This window comes from Oncorhynchus clarkii, chromosome 17, assembly GCF_045791955.1.
Source record: "Oncorhynchus clarkii lewisi isolate Uvic-CL-2024 chromosome 17, UVic_Ocla_1.0, whole genome shotgun sequence".
Classification (NCBI taxonomy): domain Eukaryota; kingdom Metazoa; phylum Chordata; class Actinopteri; order Salmoniformes; family Salmonidae; genus Oncorhynchus; species Oncorhynchus clarkii.
Window position 1 is genome coordinate 84,166,180 of NC_092163.1, and position 12,865 is coordinate 84,179,044.

The 12,865-nt window shown below is 44.6% G+C and overlaps 1 protein-coding gene across 4 annotated transcripts in view; it reads right to left on the reverse strand.

Annotated features, from left to right (window-relative positions):
• The window catches only part of LOC139371473 (sarcolemmal membrane-associated protein-like), a 121,057-nt gene that overhangs the window by 85,217 nt on the left and 22,975 nt on the right, over positions 1-12,865 (reverse strand). For all 4 annotated transcript variants that reach the window (XM_071111914.1, XM_071111916.1, XM_071111913.1 and 1 more), the window contains exons 4-5: positions 5,964-6,000; positions 3,230-3,292 (exon numbers count right to left, since the gene is read on the reverse strand). In XM_071111914.1, the coding sequence (XP_070968015.1) occupies positions 3,230-3,292; positions 5,964-6,000 (100 nt within the window). The remainder of the gene's footprint in view (positions 1-3,229; positions 3,293-5,963; positions 6,001-12,865) is intronic.

Genomic DNA, 12,865 nt, shown 5'->3' on the forward strand with positions numbered 1-12,865 from the left:
AAAGAGATACGGGATAAGGAGTAATCAGGGGCTGGATAAGGGATAAGGAGTAATCAGGGGCTGGATAAGAGATACGGAGTAATCAGGGGCTGGATAAGAGATACGGAGTAATCAGGGGCTGGATAAGAGATACGGAGTAATCAGGGGCTGGATACGGGATAAGGAGTAATCAGGGGCTGGATACGGGATAAGGAGTAATCAGGGGCTGGATAAGGGATAAGGAGTAATCAGGGGCTGGATAAGGGATAAGGAGTAATCAGGGGCTGGATAAGAGATAAGGAGTAATCAGGGGCTGGATAAGGGATAAGAGATAAGGGATAAGGAGTAATCAGGGGCTGGATAAGAGATAAGGAGTAATCAGGGGCTGGATAAGGGATAAGGAGTAATCAGGGGCTGGATAAGGGATAAGGAGTAATCAGGGGCTGGATAAGGGATAAGGAGTAAATCAGGAAGGCCTGTTTTATGACATTAACACCAGATTACATATCTCATTAAATCAGCTATAGACAACATACTTTTTATTGCACATTTAGGCCTAATTTTAAACTGATCCATTTGGTGATCAACATCAATTCACTAGCACTATGAAACATAGCTTAGCCACATACACATTGATAGCTTAATATATACTTTTAGTGAATTTACGAGGCATTGCTAGACCAGACATTGTGAGATACAGATGACCAAAATATAGTCTATGAGCATGTTTCCAACTGTCTGCCCCGATCCTCTCTCTCCCTCTCTCCCTCCCACATTGAGGAACTATTGTCATTCTCAATGGATGTAACAAATAAAAAAACACTTTGTTTACTTGCTGTTTGAAGCAAAGATAAAATTACTTTGAGAAGCGCCAAGGTGAAGGTGAGTGAAGAACAATGAGAAAAATACAAATGTGCCCATTTGGGGATCTGATACTAGGCCTAGCTCTACGCATAATCAGGCCAGGTACCCTAGCTCTACGCATAATCAGGCCAGGTAGCCAGGCTCTACGCATAATCAGGCCAGGTAGCCTAGCTCTACACATAATCAGGCCAGGTAGCCAGGCTCTACGCATAATCAGGCCAGGTATCCATGCTCTACGCATAATCAGGCCAGGTATCCATGCTCTACGCATAATCAGGCCAGGTAGCCAGGCTCTACACATAATCAGGCCAGGTAGCCAGGCTCTACACATAATCAGGCCAGGTAGCCAGGCTCTACACATAATCAGGCCAGGTAGCCAGGCGCTACGCATAATCAAGCCAGGTAGCCAGGCTCTACGCATAATCAGGCCAGGTATCCAGGCTCTACACATAATCAGGCCAGGTAGCCTAGCTCTACGCATAATCAGGCCAGGTATCCAGGCTCTACGCATAATCAGGCCAGGTATCCAGGCTCTACACATAATCAGGCCAGGTAGCCAGGCTCTACACATAATCAGGCCAGGTAGCCAGGCTCTACACATAATCAGGCCAGGTAGCCAGGCTCTACGCAGGGTCCCAGTCAGCATCATAGGGTCCCAGTCAGCATCATAGGGTCCCCGTCAGCATCATAGGGTCCCAGTCAGCATAATAATACGTAGGGTCCCAGTCAGCATAATAATACGTAGGGTCGCAGTCAGCATAATAATACGTAGGGTCCCAATCAGCATAATAATACGTAGGGTCCCAGTCAGCATAATAATACGTAGGGTCCCAGTCAGCATAATAATACGTAGGGTCCCAGTCAGCATAATAATACGTAGGGTCCCAGTCAGCATAATAATACGTAGGGTCCCAGTCAGCATAATAATACGTAGGGTCCCAGTCAGCATAATAATGCGTAGGGTCCCAGTCAGCATAATAATACATAGGATCAGTCAGCATAACAATACGTACGGGGATCCCAGTCAGCATCGTAGGGTCCCAGTCAGCATAATAATACGTAGGGTCCCAGTCAGCATAATAATACGTAGGGTCCCAGTCAGCATAATAATACGTAGGGTCCCAGTCAGCATAATAATACGTAGGGTCCCAGTCAGCATAATAATACGTAGGGTCCCAGTCAGCATAATAATACGTAGGGTCCCAGTCAGCATAATAATACGTAGGGTCCCAGTCAGCATAATAATACGTAGGGTCCCAGTCAGCATAATAATACGTAGGATCAGTCAGCATAATAATACGTAGGGTCCCAGTCAGCATAATAATACGTAGGGTCAGTCAGCATAATAATACGTAGGGACCCAGTCAGCATCGTAGGGTCCCAGTCAGCATAATAATAATACGTAGGGTCCCAGTCAGCATAATAATACGTAGGGTCCCAGTCAGCATAATAATACGTAGGGTCCCAGTTAGCATAATAATACGTAGGGTCCCAGTCAGCATAATAATACGTAGGGTCCCAGTCAGCATAATAATACGTAGGGTCAGTCAGCATAATAATACGTAGGATCCCAGTCAGCATAATAATACGTAGGGTCGCAGTCAGCATAATAATACGTAGGGTCCCAGTCAGCATAATAATACGTAGGGTCAGTCAGTATAATAATAATACGTAGGGTCCCAGTCAGCATAATAATACGTAGGGTCCCAGTCAGCATAATAATACGTAGGGTCCCAGTCAGCATAATAATACGTAGGGTCCCAGTCAGCATAATAATACGTAGGGTCCCAGTCAGCATAATAATACGTAGGGTCCCAGTCAGCATAATAATACGTAGGGTCCCAGTCAGCATAATAATACGTAGGGTCCCAGTCAGCATAATAATACGTAGGGTCCCAGTCTGCATAATAATACGTAGGGTCCCAGTTAGCATAATAATACGTAGGGTCCCAGTCAGTATAATAATACGTAGGGTCAGTCAGCATAATAATACATAGGATCAGTCAGCATCGTAGGGTCCCAGTCAGCATAATAATACGTAGAGGCCCAGTCAGCATCGTAGGGTCCCAGTCAGCATCGTAGGGTCCCAGTCAGCATAATAATACGTAGGGTGCCAGTCAGCATAATAATAATACGTAGGTTCCCCGTCAGCATAATAATACGTAGGTTCCCCGTCAGCATAATAATACATAGGATCAGTTAGCATAATAATACATAGGATCAGTTAGCATAATAATACATAGGGTCCCAGTCAGCATAAGACAGCGCTGATCGCAAGAGCAAACAGTTCAAATCTTCAAAAAGTTAAATCAGCATAATAATAATAGCACAGTGCCATGCAGTAGCAGTGTGTGGCCAGTAGGTGTCACTGTTGTTGCTTACATACCTGCAGATACTGGGAGAGCTGGAAGAGTTCCTGAGAGTACATAATGGGGGTGTTGGCCGCAACCTGCAGGTGGAGACACACACACACACGCCAGGACATCAGGTTAGACAGGAACACTGGGTCTATGCACACACATACACCTTATCAGGCAGCCTACGACCTAGGCTCATCAACTGGAAAGGGCAGCGAGTTCACGACATGCTCACAACCTACTCAGAGTGAAATAATACCAAGTGAATTTGGATGGATTATGATAAATAGGTAGTGCACTGAGAATTTTCCTGACTAGCTGGATGTCACTGTTCCAGGCAATATGTGCCTTGATGTATGTATAGAGCAGGGCAGTATACCATGTATGTGTAGAGCAGGGCAGTATACCATGTATGTGTAGAGCAGGGCAGTATACCATGTATGTATAGAACAGGGCAGTATACCATGTACAGTGCCTTGCGAAAGTATTCGGCCCCCTTGAACTTTGCGACCTTTTGCCACATTTCAGGCTTCAAACATAAAGATATAAAACTGTATTTTTTTGTGAAGAATCAACAACAAGTGGGACACAATCATGAAGTGAAACGACATTTATTGGATATTTCAAACTTTTTTATCAAATCAAAAACTGAAAAATTGGGCGTGCAAAATTATTCAGCCCCTTTACTTTCAGTGCAGCAAACTCTCTCCAGAAGTTCAGTGAGGATCTCTGAATGATCCAATGTTGACCTAAATGACTAATGATGATAAATACAATCCACCTGTGTGTAATCAAGTCTCCGTATAAATGCACCTGCACTGTGATAGTCTCAGAGGTCCGTTAAAAGCGCAGAGAGCATCATGAAGAACAAGGAACACACCAGGCAGGTCCGAGATACTGTTGTGAAGAAGTTTAAAGCCGGATTTGGATACAAAAAGAGTTCCCAAGCTTTAAACATCCCAAGGAGCACTGTGCAAGCGATAATATTGAAATGGAAGGAGTATCAGACCACTGCAAATCTACCAAGACCTGGCCGTCCCTCTAAACTTTCAGCTCATACAAGGAGAAGACTGATCAGAGATGCAGCCAAGAGGCCCATGATCACTCTGGATGAACTGCAGAGATCTACAGCTGAGGTGGGAGACTCTGTCCATAGGACAACAATCAGTTGTATATTGCACAAATCTGGCCTTTATGGAAGAGTGGCAAGAAGAAAGCCATTTCTTAAAGATATCCATAAAAAGTGTTGTTTAAAGTTTGCCACAAGCCACCTGGGAGACACACCAAACATGTGGAAGAAGGTGCTCTGGTCAGATGAAACCAAAATTGAACTTTTTGGCAACAATGCAAAACGTTATGTTTGGCGTAAAAGCAACACAGCTGAACACACCATCCCCACTGTCAAACATGGTGGTGGCAGCATCATGGTTTGGGCCTGCTTTTCTTCAGCAGGGACAGGGAAGATGGTTAAAATTGATGGGAAGATGGATGGAGCCAAATACAGGACCATTCTGGAAGAAAACCTGATGGAGTCTGCAAAAGACCTGAGACTGGGACGGAGATTTGTTTACAGAGCTACAGTAGTCTTTCAGCCAGATGTGTAACACCAGCAGTTTGCTGAATCTTTCACACCCGCGGCCCAACGAGGGTATTGGACCTGAAGTTATTGGCCTTTTTTTGTTGTCTTTTAGTGCTAAAATCAGTTATTTAAAATCCCTTTCAAAATGTTCTGAGTCCATGTGGGGTCAAACGACATCACAAGGGATACCACAGTGTCAGCTGCAGGAAACCGGGGTAGAACAGTCGGAAGCAGCCTTGTTATGTACTCGTGCTCCTGGGTAGCACAGTGTTATTGCCTTGGGGACAGAGATGTTTCTCACCATAGTGCTGACTATGATGACAGCTGGTGATGTTGAATGGACCGGTCTCAGGTAGCCTCACGGTCTGGTGAGGCTGGGAACTCAGAGGATCTGAACCCAAGGTAGAAGTCACCGGAGAAGGAGACAGAACCGAGGACGAAGACGCAGGTACCTCCGGATCCGATCTTGAATGGGAAGCCCCCAAGGAAGAAGGCGCCAGAACCTCTGGATCAAGGGCCCCCCGTTGCCAGAGGATGCTTTCTTCGACTTCCAAAGCGAGTGACGTACCTCCATGACTGGTTTGGTTGGGTGGAGAACAGCTCCGTTCAAAGGGGGGATGGAACCCTGCCAGCCAGTTGGCTGTAGAGAGCCGACACGGCGGCGACACTTCCACCAGACCAGAGCGGCATCCGGCTACTGGGGTAAAAGAAAAGGTATGCGGGCGTGGGTTCCCAGTAGCTTGTGTAGGATTGCTACTTGCTTGCTAAGATTAGCCACTTTGCTCACATAGTCCTGTGCAAGCAAGTAGTTGCTACATTGAAAGTCAGCGCGGTCCACATCGTCCCGGAACAAAGTAAACACAGCTCCTGCAGTGCTGGAAACGTTCAATAGCGACCTCCATTTGAGACCGGTGAGTCAGGCAGGCTTTCCAGTCTCTCCCCCTATGCGGAAACTGGCAGGATCCCGTGACAGACAGTAGCGCTCACAACAATTTAGCCCAACAGAGCCGTAGAATCCAAAATAAAAGTATTTCAAAGCAGATTTAAACTGAGGTCTGTAGTTCAGGTTTCAACGTTTCAACAACAACAAACATACGTCTGATGCAGACAAGGTGTGATGCACATCTCAAACACACACACACCTGTCACCACAGACGGACGGACAGACAGACGAATCCGCCTACCTTATCAACAGGAAGTGGTAAAGGTTCTTGGATGACACTGTGGAGAGGACAGAGATCAGAGTTCAGTTCAGAAGGAGGATAAAGCTCATTCAACAGTTTATAACATACTAGAGGTCGACCGATTAATCGGAATGGCCGATTAATTAGGGGCAATTTCAAGTTTTCATAACAATCGGAAATCGGTATTTTTGGACACCGATTTGGACAATTTTTTTTTTTACACCTTTATTTAACTAGGCAAGTCAGTTAAGAACACATTCTTATTTACAATGACGGCCTAGGAACGGTGGGTTAACTGCCTTGTTCAGGGGCAGAACGACAGATTTTTACCTTGTCAGCTCGGGGATTCAATCTTGCAACCTTACAGTTAACTAGTCCAACGCTCTAACCACCTGCCTCTCATTGCACTCCACAAGGAGACTGCCTGTTACGCGAATGCAGTAAGTTGCTAGCTTGCATTAAACATCTTATAAAAAACAATCATAATCACTAGTTAACTACATATGGTTGATGATATTACTAGTTTATCTAGCGTGTCCTGCATTGCATATAATCAATGCGGTGCGCATTCGCAGAAAAAGGACTGTCGTTGCTCCTAACCATAAACATCAATGCCTTTCTAAAAATCAATACACAGAAGTATATATTTTTAAACCTGCATATTTAGCTAAAAGAAATACAGGTTAGCAGGCAATATTAACCAGGTGAAATTGTGTCATTGCACGCAGAGTCAGGGTATATGCAACAGTTTGGGCCGCCAGGTAGGAGCGAGGAGAGGGACGGAAGCTATACTGTTACACTGGCAATACTAAAGTGCCTATAAGAACATCCAATAGTCAAAGGTTAATGAAATACAAATGGTATAGAGGGAAATAGTCCTATAATTCCTATAATAACTACAACCTAAAACTTCTTAACTGGGAATATTGAAGACTGATGTTAAAAGGAACCACCAGCTTTCATATCTTCTCATGTTCTGAGCAACACTTTGTTTTTGCCTTATTTAAATTAAATTGAACATGTTTCATTATTTATTTGAGGCTAAATTGATTTGTATGGATGTATTATATTACGTTGAAATAAGAGTTAATTTAGTGTTGTTGTAATTATCATTATTACAAATAAATAAAATAATCAGCCGATTAATGGGTTCTCCAATAAATCGGTATCGAAAAACCATAAATCGGTCGACCTCTATAACATACAACAATAATTCAACGTTTAACATAACAGTCTGTGTCTGAATGGCTATTCAACACTGAACTCAAATAGAAAACGCAATATGTAAAGTGTTGTTTCATGAGCTGAAATAAAAAGATCCCAGAAATGGTCCAAATGCACAAAAAGGGAATTTCTCTCACATTCTGTGCATTTCTTTACATCCCTGTTAGTGAGCATTTCTCCTTTGCAAAAAACAATTCCAGTGATTAAACAGCATGATCATTACACAGGTGAACCTGTGCTGCGAACAGTAAAATACCACTCAATTGTCACAGAACACAATGCCACAGATGTCTCAAATGTAGGGAACATGCAATTGGCATGCTGACTACAGGAATGTCCACCAGAGCATTGAATGTTCATTTCTCTACCATAAGCCGCCTCAATTGTCGTTTTAGAGAATTTGGCAGTACATCCAACCGGCCTCACAAGCCACTGCATCACAAGGCCCTGACCTCAATCCCATAGACAATTGTGGGCAGAACTGAAAAAGTGTGTGCGAGCAAGGAGGCCTACAAACCTGACTCAGTTACACCAGCTCTGTCAGGAGGAATGGGCCACAATTCACCCAACTTATTGTGGCAAGCTTGTGGAAGGCTACCCAAAAACGTTTGACCCAAGTTAAACAATTTAAAGGCAATGCAACCAAGTACTAATTGAGTGTATGTAAACTTCTGACCCACTGGGAATGTGATGAAATAAATAAATCACTCTACTATTATTCGGACATTTCACATTCTTAAAATAAAGTGGTGTTCCTAACTGACCTAAGACAGAAAACTTTACTTTACTAGGATTAAATGTCAGGAATTGTGAAAAACTGAGTTTAAACGTATTTGGCTAAGTTGTATGTAAACTTCCAACTTCAACTGTATATACAGGGTTTCCGGTACAGAGTCAATGTGCGGGGGTACAGGTTAGTTGAGGTAATTTGTAGTGACTATGCATAGATAATAGATATTAACAGCGAATATTAAAACAGCTCTGGTTCTCTATCCATTCATTATAAACAGTGAGTAGCAGCAGTGTAAAAACAAAAAGGGGGGAGGAGGGGGGGGGGGGGTCAGTAAATATATGTAAATAGTCTAGGTGGCCATTTAATTAATTGTTCAACAGTCTTATGGCTTGGGGGTAGAATCTGTTAAGGAGCCTTTTGGTCCTAGACTTGGCGCTCCGGTACTGCTTGCCGTGCGGTGGCAGAGAAACAGTGTATGACTAGGGTGACTGGAGTCTCCGACATTTTTTGGGGCCTTCCTCTGACACCGCCTGGTATAGTTGTCCCGGATGTCAGGAAGCTTGGCCCCAGTGATGTACTGGGCCGTACGCCCTACCCTCTGCAGTGCCTTGTGGTCGGCGCCCGAGCAGTTGCAGTACCAGGCAGTGATGCAAGCGGTCAGGATGCTCTCGATGGTGCAGCTGAAGAACTTTGATGATCTGGGGACCCATGCCAAATCTTTTCAGTCTCCTGAGGGGGAATAGGTTTTGTTGTGCCCTCTTCACAGCTGTCTTGGTATGATTGGACAATGATAGTTTGTTGGTGATGTGGACACCAAGGAACTTGAAACTCTCGACACGCTCCACGACCCGCTCCACTTCAGCCCAGTCGATGTTAATAGGGGCCTGTTCGGCCCTCCATTTGCAGACTGAGGTGTTTAGTCCCAGGGTCCTTAGCTTAGTGATGAGGTTTGGTGGAACTATGGTGTTGAATGCTGAGCTGTAGTCAATTAACAGCATTCTCACGTAGTTGTTCCTTTTGTCCAGGTCAGGTGGGAACGGGCAGTGCGGAGCGCGATTGAGATTGTGTAATATCTGTTGGGGTGGTATGCTAATTGGAGTGGGTCCAGGGTTTCCGGCATGATGGTGTTGATGTGGGCCATGACCTGCCTTTCAAAGCACTTCATGACGTGAGTGCTACAGGGCGGAAATCATTTTGGCAGGTTACCTTCTTGAACACAGGGACCACGGTGGTCTGTTTGAAACACTACCGGTCTAAAGTTTTAGAACACCTACTCATTCAAGGATTTTTTTTAATTTTTTTTATTTTCCACATTGTAGATTAATAGTGAAGATATATTTGACATTCTTCAAACAACCACCCTTTGCACACTCTTGGCCTTCTCTCAACAAGCTTCACCAGGAATTCCAACAGTCTTGAAGGAGTTCCCACATATGCTGAGAACTTGATGGCTGCTTTTCCTTCACTCTGCAGTCCAACTCATCCCAAACCATCTCAAGTTGGTTGAGGTGGGGGATTGTGGAGGCCTTGTCATCTGATGCAGCACTCCATCACTCTCCATCTTAGTAAAAATAGCCCTTACACAGCCTGAAACGGTGTTGGGTCATTGTCCTGCTGAAAAACAAATGACAGTCCCACTAAGCCCAAGCCAGATGGTGTATCGCTAGAGAATGCTGTGGTAGCCTACTGGTTAAGTGTGCCTTGCAAAATTGCCCTTGCTAGAAGAATGTGTTTCAGACATAAGGAAGTGGATGGCTGCAAACTTTCTACTTTTAAACTCGGACAAAACAGAGATGCTTGTTCTAGGTCCCAAGAAACAAAGAGATCTTCTGTTGAATCTGACAATTAATCTTAATGGTTGTACAGTCGTCTCAAATAAAACTGTGAAGGACCTTGGCGTTACTCTGGACCCTGATCTCTCTTTTGAAGAACATATCAAGACCATTTCAAGGACAGCTTTTTTCCATCTACGTAACATTGCAAAAATCAGAAACTTTCTGTCCAAAAATGATGCAGAAAAATTAATCCATGCTTTTGTCACTTCTAGGTTAGACTACTGCAATGCTCTACTTTCCGGCTACCCGGATAAAGCACTAAATAAACTTCAGTTAGTACTAAATACGGCTGCTAGAATCCTGACTAGAACCAAAAAAATTGATCATATTACTCCAGTGCTAGCCTCTCTACACTGTCTTCCTGTCAAAGCAAGGGCTGATTTCAAGGTTTTACTGCTAACCTACAAAGCATTACATGGGCTTGCTCCTACCTATCTCTCTGATTTGGTCCTGCCGTACATACCTACACGTACGCTACGGTCACAAGACGCAGGCCTCCTAATTGTCCCTAGAATTTCTAAGCAAACAGCTGGAGGCAGGGCTTTCTCCTATAGAGCTCCATTTTTATGGAACGGTCTGCCTACCCATGTCAGAGACACAAACTCAGTCTCAACCTTTAAGTCTCTACTGAAGACTCATCTCTTCAGTGGGTCATATGATTGAGTGTAGTCTGGCCCAGGAGTGGGAGGGTGAACGGAAAGGCTCTGGAGCAACGAACCGCCCTTGCTGTCTCTGCCTGGCCGGTTCCCCTCTTTCCACTGGGATTCTCTGCCTCTAACCCTATTACAGGGGCTGAGTCACTGGCTTACTGGGGCTCTCTCATGCCGTCCCTGGAGGGGGTGCGTCACCTGAGTGGGTTGAGTCACTGATGTGGTCATCCTGTCTGGGTTGGCGCCCCACCCCTTGGGTTGTGCCGTGGCGGAGGTCTTTGTGGGCTATACTCAGCCTTGTCTCAGGATGGTAAGTTGGTGGTTGAAGATATCCCTCTAGTGGTGTGGGGGCTGTGCTTTGGCAAAGTGGGTGGGGTTATATCCTTCCTGTTTGGCCCTGTCCGGGGGTGTCCTCGGAATGGGCCACAGTGTCTCCTGACCCCTCCTGTCTCAGCCTCCAGTATTTATGCTGCAGTAGTAGTTTGTGTCGGGGGGCTAGGGTCAGTTTGTTATATCTGGAGTACTTCTCCTGTCCTATTCGGTGTCCTGTGTGAATCTAGGTGTGCGTTCTCTAATTCTCTCCTTCTCTCTTTCTCTCTCTCGGAGGACCTGAGCCCTAGGACCATGCCCCAGGACTACCTGACATTATGACTCCTTGCTGTCCCCAGTCCACCTGGCTGTGCTGCTGCTCCAGTTTCAACTGTTCTGCCTTAATATTATTCGACCATGCTGGTCATTTATGAACATTTGAACATCTTGGCCATGTTCTGTTATAATCTCCACCCGGCACAGCCAGAAGAGGACTGGCCATCCCACATATGCTCTCTCTAATTCTCTCTGTCTTTCTCTCTCTCGGAGGACCTGAGCCCTAGGACCATGCCCCAGGAATACCTGACATGATGACTCCTTGCTGTCCCCAGTCCACCTGACTGTGCTGCTGCTCCAGTTTCAACTGTTCTGCCTTATTATTATTCGACCATGCTGGTCATTTATGAACATTTGAACATCTTGACCATGTTTTGTTATAATCTCCACCCGGCACAGCCAGAAGAGGACTGGCCACCCCACATAGCCTGGTTCCTCTCTAGGTTTCTTCCTAGGTTTTGGCCTTTCTAGGGAGTTTTTCCTAGCCACCGTGCTTCTACACCTGCATTGCTTGCTGTTTGGGGTTTTAGGCTGGGTTTCTGTACAGCACTTTGAGATATCAGCTGATGTACGAAGGGCTATATAAATACATTTGATTTGATTTGATTTGCCTTGAATTCTAAATAAATCACTCACAGCAAAGCACCCCCGCAACATCACACCTTCTCCTCCATGCTTCACAGTGGGAAATTCACATGTGGATATCAGCTCACCCACACAGAGTCTCACAAAGATGAAAATCACCCATTTGGACTACAGACCAAAATAACACATTTCCACCGGTCTAATGTCCACCGCTCGCGTTTCTTGGTCCAAGCAAGTCTCTTCTTATTATTGGTGTCCTTTAGTAGTGGTTTCTTTGCAGCAATTCGACCATGAAGGCCTGATTCACGCAGTCTCCTCTGAAACAGTTGATGTTGAGATGTGTCTGTTACTTGAACTCTGAAATATTTATTTGGGCTGCAATTTCTGAAGCTGGTAACTAATGAACGTATCCTCTGCAGCAGAGGTAACTCTATAATGTGGATAAAGAGTTACATGTTTCACAGAACATTCTTCTTCAATGGAAGCCTCTCAAATATAATCCAGTTAGAATCAGGAATTCCACAGAGTAGCTGTTTAGGCCCCATGCTTTTTTTCAATTTGACTAACGACATGCCACTGACGGAGTAAAGCCAGAGTGTCTATGTATGTGGATGACTCAACACTATACACTTCAGCTACTGCAGCGACTGAAATGACTGCAACACTCAACAAAGAGCTGCAGTTAGTTTCAGAATGGGTGGCAAGGAGTAAGTTAGCCCTAAATATTTCTAAAACTAAAAGCCTATCTGTCAAGTTTCCATCCTTAACATTGTATATAAAATATGGGAAACTGTTAAAGTATTCTTGTTAAAATAGGAATGTGATATTAGAAGCCATGAGATAATCTATCTCCTAAAACTGTGCATAGTAAGTAGCCACGTCCCAAGTGAGGTCAGAGAGCGTGTCAGACTGATAGAGCAGTCCCCTTCAGCCAGAGTGCATAAAAGGATTGGTGGAGAATTAAACATTAGACCAGAAAAGACTATACGTTTGAAATGGTTGGAACTTTGAACCTCAACACGAGGTTAAGAAAATAAATTCACCTCCCAGACTAGACCAGAACAGGCTGCAACTGCACGTGTAAAGTGGTTCAAACTCTGACTATCAACCCGAGGTGGAGAGAACTCCCCTCTCGGACAATCACTGGTACGGCTGATTAACTGTTCTAAGTCTAGAAAAGGAAATTTAAGTTGGACCATCCTACTACTCTTAACACCAATGGGAACCGTC